The sequence below is a fragment of the Nerophis ophidion genome, linkage group LG17 (genome assembly GCF_033978795.1).
Source record: "Nerophis ophidion isolate RoL-2023_Sa linkage group LG17, RoL_Noph_v1.0, whole genome shotgun sequence".
Classification (NCBI taxonomy): Eukaryota; Metazoa; Chordata; class Actinopteri; order Syngnathiformes; family Syngnathidae; genus Nerophis; species Nerophis ophidion.
Window position 1 is genome coordinate 35,878,702 of NC_084627.1, and position 26,141 is coordinate 35,904,842.

Consider the following 26,141-nt stretch of genomic DNA (forward strand, 5'->3'; position numbering starts at 1 on the left):
TGCTCTCCCTGAGACCCACTACAACTACGGGAAGTACTATACTTTGACTTTCACAAAGTGCATTATTTATTGTTTTTTTTTTAACATGCCTCAAAACAACAGCTACAAAAACAATGAAGGCCCACAGCTTCAGTCCAGCGTATACTAGAGTCATAAAGTAAACAGTATCATAGTCCTCCTTTAGTACAAGACTGCCTGGTATACTGTATAACAGGAAATTATAAACAAGTCTCAAACTGCCCTGCTCTAACGTATTTGTATAAGTAACACAAATGTGCTGCAAGCAAGTGGTGAGTGCTTGAAGTGGCCTACCAGTCAGTCAGAGCTTCTGAAATGCTGCGTTGAGACAGGAGTGTTTTTTGTTGTAATTTTGTTTTTTCTCGGTGGAGTCTTTAAGCGACAACTATGTGGTACAACTTTTTTTCGCTGTTTGATTTTCATCCATCTTCCGCTTGTATTCATTGTGTATCTCTTTATGATTCTTGAAGAGGTGGGAGATCAAATTGCTCGTGTAATAGGAAGACGTCTCGGTTCCTCCTCGCATAACCAACTTTTTGCAGTCATTCCAAATTGCCAGTTTTTTTTTTCCATCAGAGACATTTTAAAATAATTCCAAACCATGTCGTTAGTCAGTCACCGAGCGAGCTGGCTTGTTAGCCAGGCTACAGCACCAGCAACAACACACTCCGGTTGTTGTTATGCTGCGCTCGCGGCGGTTTGATGAGGTCATCAAGCGTCGCCAGTGAACCTCTCGTGCTGCAACTCCTGTGTTGTGTGTGGGACAGGCGACGGGGGAGGGGCTGCTGATTGTGAGACGCCACTGCTGTGTATTTCTCCCTGCGTCCGTGTACCACTCTGTACATCCCATCCATCCATCCATTTTCTACCGCTTATTCCCTTTTGGGGTCGCGGGGGGCGCTGGCGCCTATCTCAGCTACAATCGGGCGGAAGGCGGGGTACACCCTGGACAAGTCGCCACCTCATCGCAGGGCCAACACTGATAGACAGACAACATTCACACTCACATTCACACACTAGGGCCAATTTAGTGTTGCCAATCAACCTATCCCCAGGTGCATGTTTTTGGAAGTGGGAGGAAGCCGGAGTACCCGGAGGGAACCCACGAATTCACGGGGAGAACATGCAAACTCCACACAGAAAGATCCCGAGCCTGGGTTTGAACCCAGGACTGCAGGACCTTCGTATTGTGAGGCAGACGCACTAACCCCTCTTCCACCGTACAGCGGCGTTTTAAAAAGTCATACATTTTACTTTTTGAAACTGATACCGATAATTTCCGATATTACATTTTAAAGCATTTATCGGCCGATAATATCGGCAGCCCGATATTATCGGACATCTCTACTCGCAACCATCGCTATTCTCTTCATAGCATGACTTATGTGTTTTTTTCTTCTAGCCGGCTACGTCCCTCAAGGCTGCGTGGAGGATCTGTTCCCAGGAACGTGGTACTTGACGCGGGTGGACGACAAACACCGCAGAGAATATGCCAGAAGACCTGCGGACGACAACCTGCCTTCAGAGTCTGAGCGTGTTCACTGCTGCGACGCTCAGCAGGTATTGCTTTCTTCTTCTCACATCTTTAACTGTACTCTGGCTATGCATTCACCTGCTGAATATCTATGGAAGTAGTCCATTTATCACAGAAAACCAATCTCAATTAATCGTTTTCACGTTAAACCCAAGAAGAAAATAAATTGGGACCGTCTAAGTTTAACACAAGTGTTAACAAAGATTACCTTAATGGCACTATTTTTATATGCAGTATTTGTTACACACGTTTATTAACTTTTTAATGTACGCCCTGTCTGACCATCTGTCCATACGGTATCGATGTTTTTAGAGATGTCCAATAATATCAGACTGCCGATATTATCGGCCGATAAATGCTTTAAAATGTAATATCGGAAATTATCGGTATCTGTTTCAAAAAGCAGAATTTATGGCTTTTCATTTAAAACGCCGCTGTACGGAGTGGTACACGGTCATAGGGAGAAGTACAGAGCGCCAATAAACCTTAAAGGCACTGCCTTTGCGTGCCACCCCAGTCACATAATATCTACGGCTTTTCACACACACAAGTGAATGCAAGTCATACTTGGTCAACAGCCATACAGGTCACACTGAGGGTGGCCATATAAACAACTTTAACACTGTTACAAATATGTGCCACACTGTGAACCCACACCAAACAAGAATGACAAACACATTTCGGGAGAACATCCGCACTGTAACACAACATAAATACAACAGAACAAATACCCAGATCCCCTTGCAGCAATAACTCTTCCGGGACACTACAATATACCCCGCCCACCTCAATCTCCTCATGCTCTCTCAGGGAGAGCATGTCCCAGATTCCAAGCTGCTGTTTTGAGGCTTGTTAAAAAAAATAATGCACTTTGTGACTTCAATAATAAATATGGCAGTACCATGTTGGCATTTTTTTCCATACCATGAGTTGATTTATTTTGGAATACCTTGTTACATTGTTTAATGCATCCAGTGGGGCATCACAACAAAATTAGGCATAATAATGTGTTCATTCCACGACTGTATACATCGGTATCGGTTGATATCGGAATCTGTAATTAAGAGTTGGACAATATCAGAATATCGGATATCTACAAAAAAGCCATTGTCGGACATCTCTAGCGGCGTTCCAGCTGATGTTGAGTCGCAGGAAAGAATAGAGAGCAGAAATGGACAAAGAAAAAGTAAAATTGGCTGTCAAGTTTAGCCTGGAAACCCTGGGAGGCCGCTCTCTCCACAAGACCCAAGTTATTTCCTTTCAATGTCGTGAGTTATCACTAGTCTTCCTAGCTGCTAGCAGCTGCAGTGAGTCAGTAGTTGCAGCATGTGCAACAACTCAAAGGAAAGATTGAAAGAGAAACAGTGACGACACATGAATTGATTAACGTGGACCCCGACTCCAACAAGTTAGAAAACTTATTCGGGTGTTACCATTTAGTGGTCAATTGTACGGAATATGTACTGTACTGTGCAATCTACTAATAAAAGTTTCAATCAATCAATCAAAACAGAGTGAGAATTAGTGGCAGAATTGATGGGGAAGACTTACATAAATAATAATATATATATATAAATAAATTAATAAAAATAATAATTCTATATATTAAATTTATTTAATGTATATGTAAATATATAAACGAAACGTATACATAGGTGCCGATCCCGTGGGTGCTTCGGGGCCCGAGCACCCATGGACAATGCCGAGCACCCACGTGGGATTGATGGCAACTTTCAATCTTTATAATAATTTTTGAAAAATCAATCTTTTTGTAGTTAAATTTGTGGCGAGTTTGGTCCGTTTTACAAAATAATAGAACCACAAATTATATGAGATATTAACTTTGCTGCTGAACGTCTTTTTTTTTTTAACACACACACACAAAGCACCCACTGCTATAAATTTGGCGCCTATGCATGCATATATATTTATATATAGGGCTGGGCGATATTGGCTTTTATTAATATCGCGATATTTTTATGCCATATTGCGCTATACGATATATATTACGATATTTTGCCTTGGGCTTGAATGAACACTTGATGAAAATAATCACAGCAGTATGATGATTCTATGTGTATACATTAAAACATTCTTCTTCATCCAGCATTAATATATGCTACTTTTAAACTTTCATGCAGAGAGGGAAATCACAACTAAGTCAATTGACCAAAACTGTATTCATTAAATAGTCTTCATTCTCTCACGGGTGACTTTTTAAATGAAAGAACAAATTAATAGTGTTTCTACCTTTTTGTCGTAACACTTCTGCTGCATACTTTGCATATTGCTGTTGTCTGCTGAATATCTTCCCACTTGAAGCCAAACCACCGCCAGATGATCAATCCCCTGCTCTTTATTTTGGGCATTTATTGTTCTTCGTATTGTCACAAGCTTTGCTCCGCTCTGCTTGAGCCACCTGCCTCAGTTAACGTTAGCCATGCTGCTACCTCTCTGCTCGGCGAGAGCGTATGACGCTAGACGTGCGACAGTATGTGACGTATGTAAGAAGGCGGGCTTGTTTTACGTCTCCGGGAGAAGGAGAGATGATAAGGAGTGAGAAACGCCAGTAATGTAATGCCCGCAGCTAAAAGCAACTGTATGAGAACATATAATCGAATATTACGATAGTCATTTTCTATATCTCACAGAGACAAACCTGCGATATATCGTTTATATCGATATATCGGCCAGCCCTATTTGTATATACGTATGTAAAAGAAGGTTGCATATGACGTCATCTGTTTTTATTCGCGACTTAATCCACACAATGGTCAAGCAGCTTGAGCGACGCATTAAAACAAGTGAAGATTTTGATCAGAAAATGCTGTATTGCTGTTTTGTCCATCGGTTTTCCAATCGTTCAAACAAGTGAAGATTAAAACAAGTGAAGATTTTGATCAGAAAATGCTGTATTGCTGTTTTGTCCATGGGTTTTCCAATCGTTCAAATAAAGAGATAACAAAGCTCTTTAATAGAGTCCCCAAAGAAGTGGTTCATAAAGTTCATAAAGTCAGGAAAAACCAAAAGTACATCAAAGTAGGGCTGAGCGATACGGTTTTTTATTAATATCTCAATATTTTTAAGCCATGTCACGATACACAATATATCTCCATATTTTGCCTTAGCCTTGAATAAAAACCTGATGCATATAATCACAGCAGTATGATGATTCTATGTGTCTACATTAAAACATTCTTCCTCTATGCTCATTTTAAACTTTCGTGCAGAGAGGGAAATCACAATCAAGTCAATTTTCCAAAAGTGTATTTATCAAACAGTTATCAAGCAGTGGCATAAGCATTCATGTCATTTCAAAACAGAAAGTGCAAGATTGTCAGAGACATTTTAAAACAAGCTATTAGTGCACTTTTGTGCATGTCACTAAGATGACATCAAAACAACACTAAACTAAAGTGCACTTTTTGTACAGAACGTCACTACAATAGTTTAAAAAAAATAAAGTGCACTTTTGTGCATGTTGTCACACAAGATATTTCAATAACTGTCAAATAAAAATGAGCTGCATGATAGGAAATTAAATAGTGTATGTGGTAGGTTCCTGCGGACGTTCCTCTCCTTCTGTTGTTGACTTTATTTTTCATTGGGTGTTGATCTGGAAATAGTTGCTTCGGCATTTTGTTGGTGTGGCACCGGCCGGAGATGTTGACATGCAGAGTTTCAAGCACTCTTCATTCTTTAGCGGGTGACTTTTCAAATGATGCTACATTAGCAGTGGTGGCAGTGGTGCTACTTTTTGTTGCAACGCTTTTGCCGCATAAATGTTCACCATATTCCCGATTGAAGCCAAACCACTGCCAGACGATGCACCCCGTGCTGTTTTTCTTAGGAATTAATTTTGCTTCCATTTGTTACAAGATTCGCACCTTCTCTCTTTCGTATTACCACCCGCATCGCACCGTATGCATCACAACTAATGTTACCATGTCGCTACCTGTCTGCTCCGCGGGAGCTTGTGACGTTGCACACGTGACGTATGTAAGAAGGTGCGCTTGTTTAGTGTCTCTGTGAGCAGGAGAGACAAGATAATAGCGAGAAGAGCCTGTAGTGTAATGCCAGCAGCTAAAAGCAACTGCGTGAGAACGTATACTCGAATATCACGATACAGTCATTTTCTATATCGCACAGAGACAAACCCGCGATATATTGAGTATATCGATATAACGACATACTCCTAGTAGCTTTTTTTTTCACTCATTCGCTCATCTGTTTCACTGTCACAGGCCCCAGAATTTGCATGGATGTTGCGTTGCTCATTGATCGTGTTTCTTTTCTGATTTTTATATTTTCATAATCCAAGAAGCCATTATTGAAATAAAAGTGTTTAATTCTCAAGCCTTATCCTCAACTCAAAATTATTTTTTAAAATGCAATCAATCATGACTTCATCAAGCAAGTTAGTTTCTTTGTATGAATATTGACTTTGTGTAACATTCCGTGTCCTTCCAGCACATCTCAAGCCCAGCCAAGAAGATTCCGCATATTCCCGTCGCCACCGCCACAAACGACAGCGCCATCAACAACTGACAGCACGCAGCTCTTCTCCGAGGCATCCAGTGGTCTGGAAACAAGTACAAGGGCTGCAAAGGCCAATGTATGGTTTGGAACTTGAGGACAGCCTTTAGAAACTGCTACTGCAATGCAACTTCATCACGACTACAAACTGTAAAGCACAGCAATACAAGCCTTTGTGCTGCAATTAATATCAAGCTGTTATGAAAAAGAGAATGAATCTTACTCCTGTTGTCAAAGCAAGGAGTGTTGCTCTCATCCCTATAAACTGTAACACACAGCCAAGGTAGTATCAGCACCCGGTTTTTTAGTTTCACCACAATCAATCAAACAATACATTCCAACATGCATTCTTTCCTTTGTAGATTTCAAATAAAAAGTAATAAGATATCACTTAAATGCTAGGAAAGGCTATAATCTTTGACAGTATCTGTCTGCACTTGTTTTTAACTTTTATTGTCCGATTGACACAAGTGGAATTAGTCTATCATTGACTGCATGTACTCCAGCCACAATCATGATGCCCTTAGTGGTGTGTAATGGTACTGCAGCATCACTCTTTCCTAATAAGGGCACGGTTCCAATCAAAATGCAAGACCGTATTGTTTCTTACAGTAAACACTTCGCCAACTAAACATTTCATTTGAAAAGAAATAGTGTGTACAAAGGAAAACTTGGATCCAGTTTGTACATTGAAAATAGTAAATAATAGTTGCTAAATTAGCAAATTTGCGTAAGACCTCAAAATATATCTCATAATTATTTTATTTTTACAACATACCGAGGGTCACACTGCAGACAACTACAACAGTCAGAATTTAAAGACTGAATGTAGTAAAGTAAAGTTTATTACTGGTTAAAGTACAGTATTAATAGTCCAAGCGTGTAGTCCAGTTCTCCATCTCGACTGAACAATAAAGTCACACCGCTTTCATTTGATCCACTTATCTTTGTTTACGTAATTCCCTGGGAAGGCCAAGTGTTCCCAAACAGGAGACCTTAACCACAGAAGAGGCTTTTCGAGCTCTGGTTTCTCCTTGGCACTATGGCTAGCAATAACTCCTGTTAGCCAAAGACTGGACTGTATTTGTTTGCCTAGTAGACCCTCACTACGGTGTGTGTGGGTGTGGGAAATCGGTATGCCCATGAAGGCGAAAGTACACTTGGCATTAGAAGTAAGACAGTGTGCTGATGAGGTCCTGGCATTTTGTTTTATAGCGTTGTCTTCCTGTTATTGTGCTCCAGTTGTTTGCTGGAAGAAGTAGAGCTCAGGAAAAAGCATGGCTAAGATAAGTCTTAAACTAAGTTGCAGTGGATGATTCTTATTCAGCCTGCTTGCAGTTAAGCCTTACAAGATCCTTCAAGTATAAAAGCTGATGTACCCTCAGAGTTGCCGTCTCCACACACACACCAGCATCAAGGATGTGTGTGCCCACTTTGCAGTCTCACCACTTGAAATGTAAAAGTACAGTATAAACTGTCAATGTATTTATGCTGTGTACATAAGAGTGCGTGGATGATTCTTCGTTTAATCCTCCCTCATTTGTGTAAATCAGAACCAATCAATACATTTATATTCAACATTTGATGTGTTTGTGTTGTTTCTTCCCACTACTCAATTGTACAATTCAAATAGAATTTGCTTTACTTCTTTTGATTTGCATTTCTTTTTGTGAACCACTTTTAACTGTTGTTATGAAACAATGAATAGACTACACAAACTAAATTAGGCACTTTCTATTCAATTCAATATTTGACTAAATCAATTTACCTACTGTAATTGACAATAAAAAGACAAATTACATTACAAACTTGGCTCATCAAAAAAATAAATTCAACCAATGAAGACAATATTGAATGTTTTTACTAAGAACTGAAAATCAGGAAACCAATGAGGAACTATGTTTCAATGTAATATATATATATATATATATATATATATATATATATATATATATATATATATATATATATATGTATATGTTTGAGACCCCTGATCTAGAACTTACCATTCTACCATGAATTAATGAACTTGTACCCCGACTTAAACCAGTGGAAAAACTTATTCAGGTGTTACCATTTAGTGGTCAATTGTACGGAATATGTACTGTACTGTGCAATATACTTATAAAAGTCCCAATCCTCTATGGCATAGGTGTCAAACTCTAGCCAGCGGGCCAAATTTGGATCGCCGTGTAATTTCATTTGGCCCTTGAGGCAATATCAAATTAACATTAGAGCTGGCCCGCCGGTGTTATACAGCGGTGCCGCTGTAACACCGCATTCACCGATTTCCCGGGAGACTCTCGAATTTCAGTGCCCCTCCCGAAAATCTCCCGGTGCAACCATTCTCCCGAATTCCACCCGGACAACAATATTGGGGGTGTGCCTTAAAGGCACTGCCTTTGGTGTCCACTACAACCTGCCAAGTCTGTTTTTCCTCACAAACAGCGAGCCGGCCCAGTCACGTAATATATGTGGCTTCTACACACATGTAAGTAAATACAAAGCATACTTGATCAACAGCATACAGGTCACACTGAGGGTGGCCATATAAACAACTTTAACACTTTTACAAATATGCGCCACACTGTGAACTCACACCAAACAATAATGACCAACACATTTCGGGAGAACATCCGCACCGTAACACAACATAAACACAACAGAACAAATATCCAGAACACCTTGGAGCACTAACTCTTCTGGACCTCTACAATATACACCCCCCTCCCGGCTACCAACAAACCCCGCCCTTTAACTTTAAAACTGTTACAAATGTGCGCCACACTGTGAACCCACACCAAACAAGAATGACCAACACATTTCGGGAGAACATCCGCAGCGTAACCCAACATAAACACAACAGAACAAATACCCAGAACCCCTTGCAGCACTAACTCTTCCGCACCGCTACAATATACACCCCCTCCCCGCTACCAACAAACCCCGCCCCCCTAACCCCACCCAGCTGACCCCTGACATTAACTGAGCAGTAAAAAGGCCTGAATGGTTGATTTATTCATTATTTTATTTTCAAATGTATTAGCCTCTGGAAAAAGTTAATGTTAATATTTACCTCAGAAGGCTGCAAATACAAACGAGGCATTCAATTTTTATTTAAATTTGATTTTATATGCCTTTGATAGTTTTTAATTATTTTATTATTATTTTAAAATCAATTTTGCATGTCAGTATAAAGTTATGTAAGCCTTGCTTGTTCAATATTCAATGAAAAACTTGTTTGGGTCCCTATTAAAAGATTAATTTGTTCAACCTCGGCCCGCGGCTTTGTTCAGTTTTAGATTTTGTCCCACTCTGTATTTGAGTTTTACACCCCTGCTCTAAGGTTATGTTTCCCTTTTGTGGAGAACAATTTTTGTACATTCTTGGGTAGCAGGTTATAGTTTGCTTTTGTCGATTAGTTGCACGGCCTATTCCATGCATATATTAACATTCCCTAATCACTTCACCCTTCATTATCCTAATTATATCCCAACTTGATATAACCCAACTTAATATATCCCAACATTAAGTATTGAACAAGGAACAAGGAGGGCTACATAATTTCGTGTGACACCGGCGCGTGTACCCACAATGCATTGCACGGTGACGTCCGCAAACAAAGCTCTATTTCGTCAACAAATTGAGACAGGTGATTAGAAAATGAGCGTAAAGAGTGTTCCGATGCGACCACAACAATGTTCGCGCGTGTATATAATACTTCCATCCATTTTCTACTGCTTATTCCCTTTACTTATTAATACATATTGTACGTACCGTGAATGTAAACGACATGTACGTGACTGTGCGCGGTTACTATAGCAACCAGTAAAACACGACGCCGCCGGAGGACAACATGTCAACACAAGTGAACGAGAGGGAAGATGAGGACTTTAAAGAGGAGGCGAGGGTGTCTTCCGTCTTCTCTTCTGCCGAAGCGTTCAGACAAGAACCGTCCGACAACATTCCAGAGACAGTGGACGACTTTCTCAGGAACTTCCTGCGGAGACTCGGCATGAGTCGGACTCTGGACTCGTTCGAGGCGGAATGGTACGGCTTCGCTCACAAAGTCCTGACGGGTCCCTTAATCAGCGCACCTGCGGCGCCGGGCGTCCTCGTCCTGCCCGACGCCGCCACGCACCAGCGGCTGCTCCGCTCCGAACTGGACAAGGTCCTCGGTGAGACCGACGCCTTGAAACAAGAAGTGCTGTCCGCGGGGGACAAGCTGGTGAGGGTGCAGCGGGACCGGGACCTGCACCTTCTGCACCGCCGCCGCTTCGTGGACGACAAAAAGCGTCTGCTGGAGGACATCAAGCGGCTGAAGAAGCGTTTGGAGTCCTACGAGCCGGCGCTGAGGCGTCTGGACGACAAGTACCAAGCCACCATGAGGCAGAAGATGCTGCTCAGCCTGGAGAGCCAGCGAGTTCTGAACGCCTCAGAGCCAACTAGTCTGGACAGAACCAAGTCGGAAAAGACCAGCGACCTTTGGCGGAGCAGCATCACACGCCAGAGCCTCCCTGAGGCTCCTGTCTGCCAGAACCTTCCACTCACGCATGAGCAACGTCAACCCAAAGAAGACAAAACAATTTCAAACTTCAACCTGTTCTGTTCCATCAAAGCTCACCTTCTTCCTATCAGCTGCATCAGTCTGCATCCTCACAGGAACTACCTGGCCTCTGCTGGGGATGACTGCAGCTGGAAACTGTGGGCGCTGCCCACCAGCACAGAAAAGGTAAACCGGTGGTCCCCAAACACCGGTCCGTGGACCGGTACCGGTACATGACGCATTTGCCACCTTGCTGGACAGAAACATTAAAGGCCTACTGAAATGAGATTTGCTTATTTGAACAGGGATAGCAGGTCCATTCTATGTGTCATACGTGATCATTTCGCGATATTGCCATATTTTGGCTGAAAGGATTTAGTAGAGAACATCTACGATAAAGTTCGCAACTTTTAGTCGCTAATAAAAAAAACTTGACCTCACCGGACGTAGCAGACGACGTGGGTGTGACGTCACGGGTTGTAGGGCTCCTCACATCCTCACATTGTTTATAATGTGAGCTTCCAGCAGCAAGAGCTATTCAGACACAGAAAGCAACAATTTCCCCATTAATTTGAGCAAGGATGAAAGATTCGTGGATGAGGAATGTTTCTAAAAAAAAAAGAAAAGGCGACGACTCCGGGCGGCGGCAGTGTGAGCGTTTCAGATGTAATTAGACACATTTACATTTACTAGAATGATTCTGGAAGATCCCTTATCTGCTCATTGTTTTAATAGTATTTTAGTGAGATTGTAAAGTCATACATGAAAGTCGAATGGCTGCGGTGAACGCCAGTGTCTCTGAGAGAAGCAGAGGAGCCAAGATCACAGCTGCCTTTTTGAGCTGCAGGATGAGGTCGCATATTCCACTGAAGTCTCCGGTAAGAGCCGACTTAATATCACAATTTTCCCATCCAAAAACTTGCTGGTTGACGTAGAGAAACATGTTCGCTTGACCGCTCTGTGTTAAAGCTTCACCTTCACAATAAACAAACACCGGCTGTGTTTCGGTGCTAAAGGCAGCTGCAATACACCACTTTCCACCAACAGCATTATTCTTTATAGTCTCTATTATTAATTGAACAAATTGCAAAAGATTCAGCAAAACAGCTGTCCAAATTACTGTGTAATTATGCGATGAAAAGAGACGACTTTTAGCCGTAATTGGTGCAGGGCTAATATGTCCCCTCCAACCCGAGACGTCACAAACACGCGCCATCAACACGTGTTTTCAACAAGAAACGCCACGGGAAATTTTAAATTGTAATTTAGTAAACTAAACCGGCTGTATTGGCATGTGATGCAATGTTAATATTTCATCATTGATATATAAACTATCAGACTGCGTGGTCGGTAGTAGTGGGTTTCAGTAGGCCTTTAATTAATTCATAGGGCGGTATAGCTTGGTTGGTAGAGCGGCCGTGCCAGCAACTTGAGGGTTCCAGATTCAAACCCTGTTTCCATATGAGTTGGGAAATTGTGTTAGATGTAAATATAAACAGAATACAATGATTTGCAAATCATTTTCAACCCATATTCAATTGAATGTACTACAAAGACAAGATATTTGATGTTCAACCTCATCAACTTTATTTTTTTTTTTGCAAATAATAATTAACTTAGAATTTCATGGCTGCAACACGTGCCAAAGTAGTTGGGAAAGGGGATGTTCACCACTTTGTTCAAACACCTTTTCTTTTAACAACACTCAATAAACATTTAGGAACTGAGGAAACTAATTGTTGAAGCTTTGAAAGTGGAATTATTTCCCATTCTTGTTTTATGTAGAGCTTCAGTCGTTCAACAGTCCGGGGTCTCTGCTGTCGTATTTTACGCTTCATAATGCGCCACACATTTTCAATGAGAGACAGGTCTGGACTGCAGGCAGGCCAGGAAAGTACCCGCACTCTTTTTTTACGAAGCCACGCTGTTGTAACACGTGCTGAAAGTGGCTTGGCATTGTCTTGCTAAAATAAACAGGGGCGTCCATGAAAAAGACGGCGCTTAGATGGCAGCATATGTTGTTCCAAAAGCTGTATTTACCTTTCAGCATTAATAATGCCTTCACAGATGTTTAGGATACCCAATGCCTTGGGCACTAATGCACCCCCATACCGTCACAGATGCTGGCTTTTGAACATTGCGTCGATAACAGTCTGGATGGTTCGCTTCTCCTTTGGTCCGGATGACACGATGTCGAATATTTCCAAAATGTGGACTCGTCAGACCACAGAACACTTTTCCACTTTGCATCAGTCCATCCTAGATTATCTCGGGCCCATAGATGTTGTTGATAAATGGCCTTTGCTTTGCATAGTAGAGCTTTAACTTGTACTTACAGATGTAGCGACCAACTGTATTTAGTGACAGTGGTTTTCTGAAATGTTCCTGAGCCCATGTGGTGATATCCTTTAGAGATTGATGTCGGTTTTTGATACAGTGCCGTCTGAGGGATCGAAGGTCACGGTCATCCAATGTTGGTTTCCCGCCATGCCGCTTACGTGGAGTGATTTCTCCAGATTCTCTGAACCTTTTGATGATATTATGGACCGTAGATGTTGAAATCCCTAAATTTCTTGCAATTCCACTTTGAGAAATGTTGTTCTTAAACTGTTTGACTATTTGCTCACAGTTGTAGACAAAGGGGTGTACCTCGCCCCATCCTTTCTTGTGAAAGACTGAGCATTATTTGGGAAGCTGTTTTTATACCCAATCATGGCACCCATCTGTTCCCAATTAGCTTGCACACCTGTGGGATGTTCCAAATAAGTGTTTGATGAGCATTCCTCAACTTTATCAGTATTTATTGCCACGTTTCCCAACTTCTTTGTCACGTGTTGCTGGCATGAAATTCTAAAGTTAATGATTATTTGCAAAAAAAATTTTTATCAATTTGAACATCAAATATGTTATCTTTGTAGAAAGATGATTTGCAAATCATTGTATTCCGTTTATATTTACATCTAACACAATTTCCCAACTCATTTGAACAATCCCTGCTCCAGCCATCCTAGTCACTGCCGTTGTGTCCTTGGGCAAGACACTTTACCCACCTGCTCCCAGTGACACCCACACTGCTTAAAATGTAACTTAGATATTGGGTTTGACTATGTAAAGCGCTTTGAGTCACTAGAGGAAAGCGCTATATAAATATAATTCACTTCACATAATTCATAAATTACCGCATTTTCTCCAACTTAATTTTCACCTGTCCCACTAAACACACCAATAAGCTTGTTTATAGACGTATATCACAACTCCTGAGAGAGGACTGCCATTTGTTATAGTACATTAATGCAATGTTTTTCAACCTTTTTTGATTTTTGAACCGAGGCGCATTTTTTGCATTTAAAAAAATCCGGAGTCACACCACCAGCAGAAATCATTAAAAAACAAAACTCAGTTGACAGTAAAAGGTCGTTGTCGCAATTGTTGGATGTTACTTCAAACAAGGGGTCTCAAACTCAATTTACCTGGGGGCCACTGGATGCAGAGTCTGGGTGAGGCTGGGCCGCAGGAAAATGTTTTTAAAAAAAAAAGTATTTTCAAATGTCTTCATTTTTATTTTCAACGCAAAATACAATCAAAATATAAATGAACAAAATGAGAATTAAGTAATGTGAGGCAATGCAAATTAAACAATAATAAATAAAAAAATAACAGTTTGAATTGGTCCAGGTTATTGGGGACCGTTATTACTGACGGACAGGTGTCGCGGTGCGACTGCAGCCTGGCATGTAAGAAAAACCTCATCTCCATGGCAACGTTTCTGTCCCTTTCACTCATTTGTCGCTTTTCCACTAACGCAGGGGTAGGCCACCCAGAACGTTTAAAGAGCCATTTTGAACCCAAATAACAAAAATCGTCTCTGTCTGTACTGCAAAACTGAAACGTAAGTAAGATAAAATATCTTAAATAAGGGTGATATTTGCTTATTTTCTGTCTGATAAGATAATTCTTCTCACTAAGCATATTTTATGTTAGTCTTTTACTTGTTTTAAGGGTTTTAGTCCCTAAATGATCTCAGTAAGATATTACAGCTTGTTGCTGAGATGTTATGACCTATATTGAGTAAAACATGCTTTAAACTAGAATATCAAGTGTTGCAAAGCGGTGTTATTAACACTCACAAGTATAAAACTACTTTTTTAAAGTCATAATTTCTTATTTCAAGCATGAAAAAAAAAATCATGATTTTGACAAAATTGTGTCTCATAATTAAAACAGATGACAGCCAAATCGACTTTGATGTTTTATTTTCAATGAAACAATAGAAAATACGTACTCATATAGTAGTACAGTTGGCACAGTACAGTAAACTGACAGTTAATATTTAAACATTTACCATGTGACATTTCAAACAATTTTGAACAGATAGTTCATGCAAATTCAGACAAATTCTTCAAGATTGCAATAAAAAAAAAAAATTACCCTGGAGTTTACAGTTACGGTAGCACAATTAGCCCTGAACGGGCTAACATCACGACTAACGTGTTACACGTCCGATTCGCCCAGCGTCTCTGTCGGTGCACCACAGTTTTTTATTTTCGCTCGGTCCTTCGGCGGAGTGTTTCGGAAGCTTCCGGACAGCTCGTCTCTCCGGCGCCGGGGGAGGGAGCGATAGAGAGAAAAAACAGCGCTCGAGAGCGAACACGCGGGCGAGCGAGGGAGGCAGGAAGAGTGCGTGCGGGTCTAGTGGAAAAGCGGCAAAACGTTTCTCTGCTTGCATCATGTAAGTGACATCAACGTTTGATCCTCGAGAGCCACATACCACACTGTGATTGGTAGATACCTTCAGCTCCGCACACAACGCTGTCAAGCGCCATTCATATAAAACTCGCCGGCCGCACCAACATTAAACTTTCATATTAAGGTGGGGGCCGCAAAATAACGTCAGACCCTGTTTTAAACCATAAGCAAACATGCATCAAAATAGCTTTTGTCTCAAAGTAGGTGTACCGTCACCACCTGTCATATCGCGCCCTGACTTATTTGGAGTTTTTTGCTGTTTTCCTGTGTGACGTGTTTTAGTTCTTGTTTGCACTCCTATTTTGGTGGCTTTTTCTCTTTTTTTGGTGTTTTCCTGTAGCAGTTTCATGCCTTTCTTTCAGCGATATTTCCCGCATCTACTTTGTTTTAGCAATCAAGAATATTTGAGTTGTTTTTCTTTTTCTTTGAGGGGACATTGTTGATTGTCATTGTCATGTCATGTACATTGTGGACGCCCTCATTGCTCCACTCACTGTAAGTCTTTGCTGTCGTCCAGCATTCTGTTTTTGTTTACTTTGTAGTCAGTTCAGTTTCTAGTTTCTTTTCTTAAGCTTCAATGCCTTTTCTTAGGGGCACTCAACTTTTGTTTATTTTTGGTTTTAGCGTTACTTTTTCATCTGCATACTGCCTCCCACTGTCGCCTGCACATTGGGATCACGACATACCGTGTTCCGACATCTACAAAGCAATTAGCTACCGGCTGCTACCTACTGATATGGAAATTAGACAATCTCCCACGGCACACCAGACTGTATCTCACGGCACACTAGTGTGCCACGGCACAGTGGTTGAAAAACACTATATTAATGAACATATAAAATGGTAATGTGCCAGATTGAAGTCCAAGGCTTATTTACATCTGCAAGGTCATTCATTGTATATAGCAGTGCTTCTTAACCTGTTTGACCTCGGGACGAAACTTTTCCACTACAGAGGGTCCCCGGGGACCACTCCAATATTAACACTGAATTAGTAATCTTACGCTTGATTTTGATCATATTAAATAGAATAAAATATCTAACACTAATACTCAGGCATACTACTACTACTAGGCTACTGCATTTTAATGTTGGTCATTATGGTGGAACTTAGAGAGCCAAGGGTTTTCTGATATACTTGCTGAAAAAAGTGATATAACCACTGACATAATGCACACCACACATGCTTATCATGATGCATAACACATAATGCTTAACATGTATAATAACACCTATCAGAGTACATGTAATGCATATCAATGTGCTTTTTAACATTTTTACAATATATGTGTTTTGCCTATAAACACTGTCTAGTATCAAGTTCCACTACAGTACATATAAAATACATAATAAAAAAGTTTCATTTAAAAAATATTTTTTCATTAAATATGATGAGAAATAATTATTTTCAAACACATTTCACACTAAATAATAATAAAGGTATCCTTTCAATAAATGTTTTAATTAGAAAGTTGTGGGTGAGTGCAGGGATATTTGCCATGTAAGGAATGTCCTCACCACGATGTGTCATTTCTGGCATGGTGTGAAAGCTCCTGATGCATGACTATTTATATTCCTACTTTGTTTTTAGTTTCCATAGTAGTTTTTTTTATTTTGTATTCATTTATAAGATGGATGTCAAACTTATTGAGGGCCACATGGCAGTTATGGCAGCCATCAGAGGGCTGCTTGTAACAGCAAAGAATGTATGAATTTGCCACTGGTTTTCATTAGTGAAGTGAAGTGAATTATATTTATATAGCGCTTTTCTCAAGTGACTCAAAGCGCTTTACATAGTGACACCCAATATCTAAGTTACATTTAAACCAGTGTGGGTGGCACTGGGAGCAGGTGGGTAAAGTGTCTTGCCCAAGGACACAACGGCAGTAACTAGGATGGCACAAGCGGGAATCGAACCTGCAACCCTCAAGTTGCTGGCACGGCCACTCTACCAACCGAGCTATGCCGCCATTAGTAATGATATAGATTGTCGATTTTACAGTAAAAAACTTTAAATTGAAACAATTTTTACTGTAAAATATGGTGTGTTTTTTTAGTTTTTTTAACAACATGATATTGTTAATGTAAAAACACTACAAGTTCCTTTTTTATTCTGGCAACTTTGCTGCCAGTTTTTCTACCGTAAAAACATATGTACTTTCCTTCCACTTACAGTAATACCTCGTGAAAAGCAACAACCGTAGATTTTACAGCAAAAACTGGCAGCTCAGTAACCAGAATTTTAATGTAAAAAACAGCAGTAGTTTCTTTCAATTCACAGTAATACGCTGTAAATAACGTAAAATGTATTGTAATTTTTATTAATTTGATGGGTAGTTTGATGTAAAGTTAAGTATTTTCATTTATTTTTATTTAGACAAAAACATGTCTGGAAAGTATTATAGTATACTGTAATGATTGTTGCAATAATGGATACTATTAAAGTTGAAAAAGTATGCAATTCCAAGCGGTACATATATATTTTTTCTGTCAAAATGAAAAAAATCCATTACAATTATTGAGAAAATATTAAGTACTTTACTGATACATATCATTTCCAGGTGTTTGGCACCTGTGACCTATAGGAATGTGCGTATTCACTTTGGGAACCTGAGCACTTCATTCTTCTAGGATCTGCAATAAATGAAAGACAATCACGGACATTGTAGCCTCAAGTCTTATTCGATTGATTCCACCATCTTGGCAATTAGCACACTTTTTATAAAAATATTTTTATTCACATCTTTACATTTTACACTGATTTTTCTTGTAATGCCCTAATTGTTATGTCCAGGGATGCACAGACAAAATTATGTGCACACAAAACTTTTACTTACAAAACCCAAAACCACACACAGTGTGTAAATAAAACAGAATACAATGATTTGCAAATCCTTTTCAACCTATATTCAATTGAATAGACTGCAAAGACAATATACTTATATTCGAACTGGAAAATGTTATTTTGTGCAAGTATTAACTCATTTGGAATTTGATGCCTGCAACATGTTTCAAAAAAAGCTGGCACAAGTGGCAAAAAAGACTGTGGAAGTTGAGGAGTGCTCATCAAACACTTATTTGGAAAGTCCCACAGGTAAACAGTCAAATTGGGAACAGGTGGGTGCCATGATTGGGTATATAAGCAGCTTCCATGAAATGCTCAGTCATTCACAAACAAGAATGGGGTGAAGGTCACCACTTTGTGAACAAATGAGTGAGGAAATTGTCGAACAGTTTAAGAACAAAATTTCTCAACCAGCTATTGCAAGGAATTTAGGGATTTCACCATCTACGGTCCGTAATAGCATCAAAAGGTTCAGAGAATCTGGAGAAATCACTGCACGTAAGCGGCAAGGCCGAAAACCAACATTGAAAGAAGTGGTTCATATTACCACACCGCCGACAGAAGAGTCTGTACATCCTTGGAAGTAACACTGATACAATTTTCTCAGGTTATTGAATGCATCACAACTGGACTGTTCAGTCTTTCTCGAAGAAATTCCACTTCTCGTCATAACAGGCATTAGTTCTTGCTCACAGACAGCTCAAGTCTAAGGGGACGGTGCGGGACTTTATTTATTTATCCTCTAAGCTAATGAAATGCCCCAAGTAGTCTTCATCAGTCATCATCAGTCATGTTTTACGATGTGTCACCAGGTGGGCCAATTGGTGCTGACAGGTGAGGGACACTCTGATTGGCTGTCAGGCTGCAGCTTCCACCCAGGAGGAGGTAAACTGGCAACCACCAGCGGTGACACCACAGTGAGTTTGTCTTCTTTCATTGCCTTTCATTTGATCATCTTTTATTTTGCTAAAATTACTTTTTCATCCATCCATTTTATCATTTTATTTATTTTTTTACTTTAAAACAGGTACAAATCAGATGATCAGTAATCAAAACAAAGACATGTTGACTAAGATGATAAAACAAGTAACTGACATGTTAGTAAAAATATAATTACGAGACAAAGAAGTTGACAAAAACGAAATCCAATCATTTATTTTCATCTCGTCAATGGGTGGGTCAAATTCGGAATATATCAAATCACAGCTCTATAACGGCGTACATTGAAAGAGGGGTGTGGCTTAGTTATGAACTTTTCCTCACGAGATAAGGAGGTCACCGCCAAAACCAAAATGTGTTTCTTTAATATGTGTACACCTGGGAAAGTAACAGGACACATTTCCTCTTTACTGCTACGATGCCATCAGACATGGACACAACTCCATAAGTCAAATCTATTATCTGCTGAGATCGATGTTGTGCCAAAAACTGATTTCCTGTCAAAAATTGATTCCCGAAGCCGCGTCGCCAAAACGTGTATCACTTTCAGTCTTCTTCTGTCCACAACTGATTACTAACTATGAACACTTAAGAGTTATGGTTATCGTAACGATGCGTGTTTGAAATGAATCAAGTGACCAGAGTTGGCCATTTCTATAGTAATATTGAGATCACCATGAATTGATTAACGTTGACCCCGACTTAAACAAGTTGAAAAACTTCTTCGGGTGTGTGACACGGGTCTTTAACAGTCCTCGGGTGGGTTGCAGTGACACTCGATACAGGACGCATCGTAACAGGTTTGACTCTGGTTTATTCTTTCAATAAACATGTCGTCTTGCCAGTCGGTCGTGCCAATTTCTAACACGCCGGCTTTTCCTGCTCGTCGCGGCACACCTTTCGGTGGCCGGTGTCTGCGTCTGCCGCGGGGGCTCATCTTGATCTGGGTCTCTTTCATCGTGTGCGTTGTCTTCGTTCGCCGTGGTTTCCTCGCCTACTTCTGCCGCGATTGTTCCTCCTTCTCCCCTTTTATACTGCAGCAGAAGATGTAAAGATTGAGAGCAGGTGTGTCACTTACGCACCTGACTCGGCTGGCTGCAGCGTCGCTCCGAGTGCGCCCCGCCTCTCCTCTCCACCGCATGCCCCGCCCCCTGGCCGCCATCTTGGGTGGGACCACCGTCTGTCCTATCCCGCTGTCGGCTCATCGGCTCCGTTTCCACACGGTGTTACCATTTAGTGGTCAATTGTACGGAATATGTACTGAACTGTGCAATCTACTAATAAAAGGATCAATCAATCAATAAATCGTAAAGGACTGTTATTGTTCCGATGTCTATGTGCTAAAACCTCTTTCTTGTTATGAGTCCACATGCAACAATAAATGATCATTGTTAATGCACATAAAAAATATTAAAGTGTTTGGATGTATTTATTCAAGAGAGTTACATATACTGTACTGTTTACCTTTAAAAAGCTGAAATCAATAGTTTGGTGATTCAAAACAATATTTTGATATTGACACATGTCATCTGTACATCTATTCATGTAATTTATGCACAGATGAGATGTGTCGATATATAAATATTACTTTGCATCACTTTTTGGCAACCAAGAATACATTGATTCAATGAATACATCCAATCACTTTATTAATATGTATTATGTGCATGAACAAACAACAGTTAATATTGAATATAGCTTCTAAAGAAGAAAGAGATTTTAGCACGAGGCAGCACGGGGTTAGTGCATTTGCCTCACAATAAGAAGGTCCTGGGTTCGATCCTGCGCTCGGGATCTCCCCGTGACTCCGTGGGTTCCCTCCGGGTACTCCGGCTTCCTCCCACCTCCAAAGACATGCACCTGGGGATAGGTTGATTGGCAACACTAAATTGGTCCTAGTGTGTGAATGTGAGTGTGAATGTTGTCTGTCTATCTGTGTTGGCCCTGTGATGAGGTGGCGACTTGTCCAGGGTGTACACCGCTTTCCGTCTGATTTTAGCTGAGATAGGCTCCAGCACCCCCGGAGGGACTAAGCAGTAGGAAATGGATGGATGGATGGAACATTGGATCTATAACAGCATAGATATGGACAATTCTTTCATTTTTCAGACACGATAAAGGCCTAACATTTTTTCAACACATTTCCTTATCCATCCATTTTCTACTGCTTGTCCCTCTCGGGGTCACAGGGGGTGCTTGGAGCCTATCTCAGCTGCATTTGGGCGGAAAGCGGTGTACACCCTGGTCAAGTCGCCACATCATCGCAGGGCCAACACAGACAGACAACATTCACACTCACATTCACACACTAGGGCCAATTTAGTGTTGCCAATCAACCTATCCCCAGGTGCATGTCTTTGGAAGTGGGGGGAAGCCGGAGTAGCTGGAGGGAACCCACGCATTCACGGGGAGAACATGCAAACTCCACACAGAAAGACTCCGAGCTCAGGGATCGAACCCAGGACCTTACACCATATCCTCATGATAACCACAATATAAAGTGTTTGTCTTACATGTAGTAATTAGTTGTGGACAGACAAAAAAACCCAGCATTAAAGCTTTAACAAACGTGTGAGCTACCGCGGCGGGAATACATTTTTGGCAGCCCTTCCCCCTGAAAAAAATTGATGCCCCCCTTAAATATGTTTCTGAAGCCGCATCTGTTCTCACTGCGTATGCAAGAAACATTACATCAAGGTCTTCATGAAATATATAACATACTGGTTGTCCCTAAAGTCTGCATGTATCATTCTAATAAAGAAGTTGTTTGTCTGATATGTACAATGAATAACATATTTTTTCTATCTAATGCATGGGTGTCAAACTGGCCTGGCCCGCCGTGTAATTTCATTTGGCCCTTGAGGCAATATCAAATTAACATTAGAGCTGACCCGCCGCTGTAACACCGCATTCACCGCTAATACTCATACTCTTTAATCTCGTTATATGCAAATATAATGACAATAAAATTCATTCTATTCTATTCTTTTCTACTCGTCAACCCTCCCGAATTTCTCCCGATTTCCACCTGGACAATAATATTGGGGGCGGGCCGTAAAAGCACTGCCTTTGGCGTTCTCTACATGTCGCCACGTCCGCTTTTCCTCCACACAAACAGCGTGCTGGCCCACTCACATGATATATGCGGCTCATATACACAGACAAGTGTATGCAAGGCATACTTGGTCAGCAGCCATACAGGTCACACTGAGGGTGGCCGTCTAAACAACTTTAAGACTGTTATAAATATACGCCACACAGTGAACCCAGAGCAAACAAGAATGACAAACACATTTTGGGAGAACAGCCGCACCGTAACACAACATAAAAACAACCAAACAAATACCCAGAACCTTTTGCATCACTAACTCTTCCGGGACGCTACAATATACACACCCCCGCTACCACCAAACCCCGCCTCAACTCAAACCCGCCGCCGAAAAGAGACAGTCAATTTGTATTTGTATTTTATTTGATATGCCATTGATATTTTTTAATTATTATTATTTAAAACTCGATTTTGCATGTCACTATAAAGTTATATAAGCCTTGCTTGGTCAATATTCTATGCAAATCTTGTTTGGGTCCCTATTAAAGGATTAATTTGTTCAACCTCGGCCCGCTGCTTCGTTCAGTTTTAAATTTTGGCCCACTCTGTATTTGAGTTTGACACCTTAATATAATGTGTTGATAGGGACGGCGTGGCGCAGTGGGAGAGTGACCGTGCGCAACCCGAGGGTCCCTGGTTCAAATCCCACCTAGTACCAACCTCGTCACGTCCGTTGTGTCCTGAGCAAGACACTTCACCCTTGCTCCTGATGGGTGCTGGTTGGCGCCTTGCATGGCAGCTCCCTCCATCAGTGTGTGTGAATGTGTGTGTGTGAATGGGTAAATGTGGAAGTAGTGTCAAAGCGCTTTGAGTACCTTGAAGGTAGAAAAGCGCTATACAAGTACAACCCATTTATCATTTATTATATTTGTCAAGCTGGATGCTTTATGTATTCATAACATTGTAGGACAGTGATCTTCAACAGGAAGTACTGCTGAGGGATTGTGACATTTTTTGATTGATTAGACTTTTTAGAGTATTTTTTTTAATAATCCCCATGCCATTTTGTGACACATTTAAATGTCCTTAAATAAACAAAATAATTGCCCAGGCCTCTTAAGAAAGTATAAGTAGGGTGTTTGCTTCAGCTCTACTTCAGTTTGCGGGTCCCTGGCCTGGAAAATGTTGAAGACTCCTGTTTTAGGAATATGTCATTTTATTGGATTTTTTTTTTTTTCTATTCATGTAACTTTTTATCTCTCTGCAGGTGAGACTGTGGGACTTCTCCTGCGGCCGTTGCGTGTTGACGCTGTCAGGTCACAGCAATCCCACCTGGGGCTGCTCCTTCCACTCGTGCGGTCACCTCCTGGCCTCCTGCTCCTCCGACAAAACCGCCAAGCTGTGGGACCTGAACAGCCAGAGTTGCCGCCTCACCCTGCGCCGCCACAGCGCCTCCGTCAACAGCGTCTGCTGCCTGCGCGCGTCCAACTCTGTCCTCACGTCCTCGGCGGACAGGACGTTGGGCCTGTGGGACATCAGGCTGGGAGTGTGCGCCGCCTCCTTCCTCGGACACCAGCATCCCTGCAACCACGCCATCTTCGGCCTGGCCGGGGAAGTGGTGGCGTCCTGCGACACGCGTGGGACAGTCAACGTGTGGGACATCAGGAGACACACGTCGCCCGTGCACACTATAGACGCCGGGCCGCCGAGCGCCAACCAGGTGGCTTTGAGTCCGTCGGGGAAGATGTTGGCGGTGGCGAGCAGTGACGGTTTGGTCCGGCTGGTGGACGTGGATTCTTGCACAGTCAGCAACTTGTCAGGACACAGGGGCAGCGTCAACACTATCACCTTTGACCACAAGGGGGAGACTGTCATGTCAGCAGGGAGTGATGGTCTCATTAACATCTACATATGACAAAGGGGGCTTCACGGTGGCAGAGGGGTTAGTGCGTCTGCCTCACAATACGAAGGTCCTGCAGTCCTGGGTTCAAATCCAGGCTCGGGATCTCTCTGTGTGGAGTTTGCATGTTATCCCCGTGAATGCGTGGGTTCCCTCCGGGTACTCCGGCTTCCTCCCACTTCCAAAGACATGCACCTGGGGATAGGTTGATTGGCAACACTAAATTGGCCCTAGTGTGTGAATGTGAGTGTGAATGTTGTCTGTCTATCTGTGTTGGCCCTGCGATAAGGGGGGCGATTTGTCCAGGGTGTACCCTGCCTTCCGCTTGATTGTAGCTGAGATAGGCGCCAGCGCCCCCCGCGACCCCAAAAGGGAATAAGCGGTAGAAAATGGATGAATGGATATGACAAAGGGGGCCGTGTGTTTCCCACCTAGGCCTCTCCATATAACATCAGGTATGTCCCCACATGGCCATCGCTGGGGAAATACTGCACAGAAACAACCTTGCACACTACTAGAGGAGAGCAAGACAAACAATTCTTCCACAACTTTATCACTTTTGGGAAAAAGAAGATGGTTTGGGGCAGTTGGGAGAGTGGCTGTGCCAGCAACCTGAGGGTTCCTGGTTCAATCCCCATCTTCTACCAACCTTGTTGTGTCCTGAGCAAGACGCTTCACCCTTGCTCCTGATGGGTACTGGTTTGCGCCTTGCATTGCAGCTCCCGCCATCAGTGTGTGAATGTATGTGTGAATGGGTGAATGTGGAAATAGTGTCAAAGTGCTCTGAGTACCTTGATAGTAGAAAAGTGCGATACAACTATAACCCATTTAAGAGCAAAACACACTTATCTGAATGTGATGTTAGCGATACCAAAAAAATACATGAAATATGAACCATGTAACATGTTTTAGTAGTATGGATGAGTTTAATATTTATAATAATCTGTGTGAATGTTGTCTGTCTTTCTGTGTTGGCCCTGCGATGAGGTGGCGACTTGTCCAGGGTGTACCCTACCCCACCTTCTGCCTGAATGCAGCTGAAATAGGCTCTAGCACCCCCCGCGACCCTGAAAGGGACAAGTGGTAGAAAATGGATATATATATATATATATATATATATATATATATTATAGTTGGGCAGCATGGTGGAAGAGGGGTTAGTGCGTCTGCCTCACAATACGAAGGTTTTGAGTAGTCCTGGGTTCAATCCCGAGCTCGGGATCTTTCTGTGTGGAGTTTGCACGTTCTCGCCGTGAATGCGTGGGTTCCCTCCGGGTACTCCGGCTTCCTCCCACTTCCAAAGACATGCACCTGGGGATAAGTTGATTGGCAACACTAAATTGGTCCTACTGTGTGAATGTGAGTGTGAATGTTGTCTGTCTATCTGTGTTGACCCTGTGATGAGTTGGCGACTTGTCCAGGTTGTAACCCGCCTTCCGCCCGATTGTAGCTGAGATAGGTACCTCCGCAATCCAAAGGGAATGAGCAGTAAAAAACGGATGGATGGATGGATATATATAGTTATATAAAGAATATATGTATGTATATATACATACATGTATGTATGTATATATGTATATATATATATATATATATATATATGTACACTGTACATACATGTATGTATGTATATATATGTATGTATATATATATGTATGTATATGTATAGTCAAGGTTTCTTAGGTTTATCTGTTATACAGTGCTCAATACTAGGGTAGAGCAGAATATACGTCAGGTCAGGAAAAAACAGACTATTTAATGCCTACAAGCCTGATTCGCATTGACATATAATACTATCACCACCATACTTGACGGTAGGTTTGGTGTTCCTGGGAATACAGGCCTCACCTTTTCTCCTTCAAACATATTGCTGGGTATTGTGGCCAAACAGTTCAATTTTAATTTCATCTGACATCCCATGGTCAAACAAAAAACCTTTTGGAGTAAAGTTATGTGGTTCTTTACAAGGGTATGTAAACTTTTGACTGCGACTGTATATGCTGTTCCTTGTTCCCCTGTATAGAAGTAC

The 26,141-nt window shown here is 41.5% G+C and overlaps 2 protein-coding genes across 2 annotated transcripts in view; both read left to right on the top strand.

Annotated features, from left to right (window-relative positions):
- The window catches only part of hmgcs1 (3-hydroxy-3-methylglutaryl-CoA synthase 1 (soluble)), a 39,218-nt gene extending 31,550 nt beyond the window's left edge, over positions 1 to 7,668 (top strand). Inside the window, exons 9-10 of the mRNA XM_061876854.1 lie at positions 1,421 to 1,578; positions 6,023 to 7,668. Coding sequence (XP_061732838.1) covers positions 1,421 to 1,578; positions 6,023 to 6,100 — 236 coding nt within the window. The 3' untranslated portion in view covers positions 6,101 to 7,668. The remainder of the gene's footprint in view (positions 1 to 1,420; positions 1,579 to 6,022) is intronic.
- A 2,049-nt stretch (positions 7,669 to 9,717) lies between these two features.
- LOC133536375 (sperm-associated antigen 16 protein) lies at positions 9,718 to 25,703 on the top strand. The gene is made up of 3 exons (XM_061876860.1): positions 9,718 to 10,820; positions 19,037 to 19,141; positions 23,480 to 25,703. Exons 1-3 carry the CDS (start codon positions 9,945 to 9,947, stop codon positions 24,125 to 24,127), a joined length of 1,629 nt encoding a protein of 542 aa, XP_061732844.1. The 5' UTR covers positions 9,718 to 9,944; the 3' UTR covers positions 24,128 to 25,703.
- Positions 25,704 to 26,141: the final 438 nt, after the last annotated feature.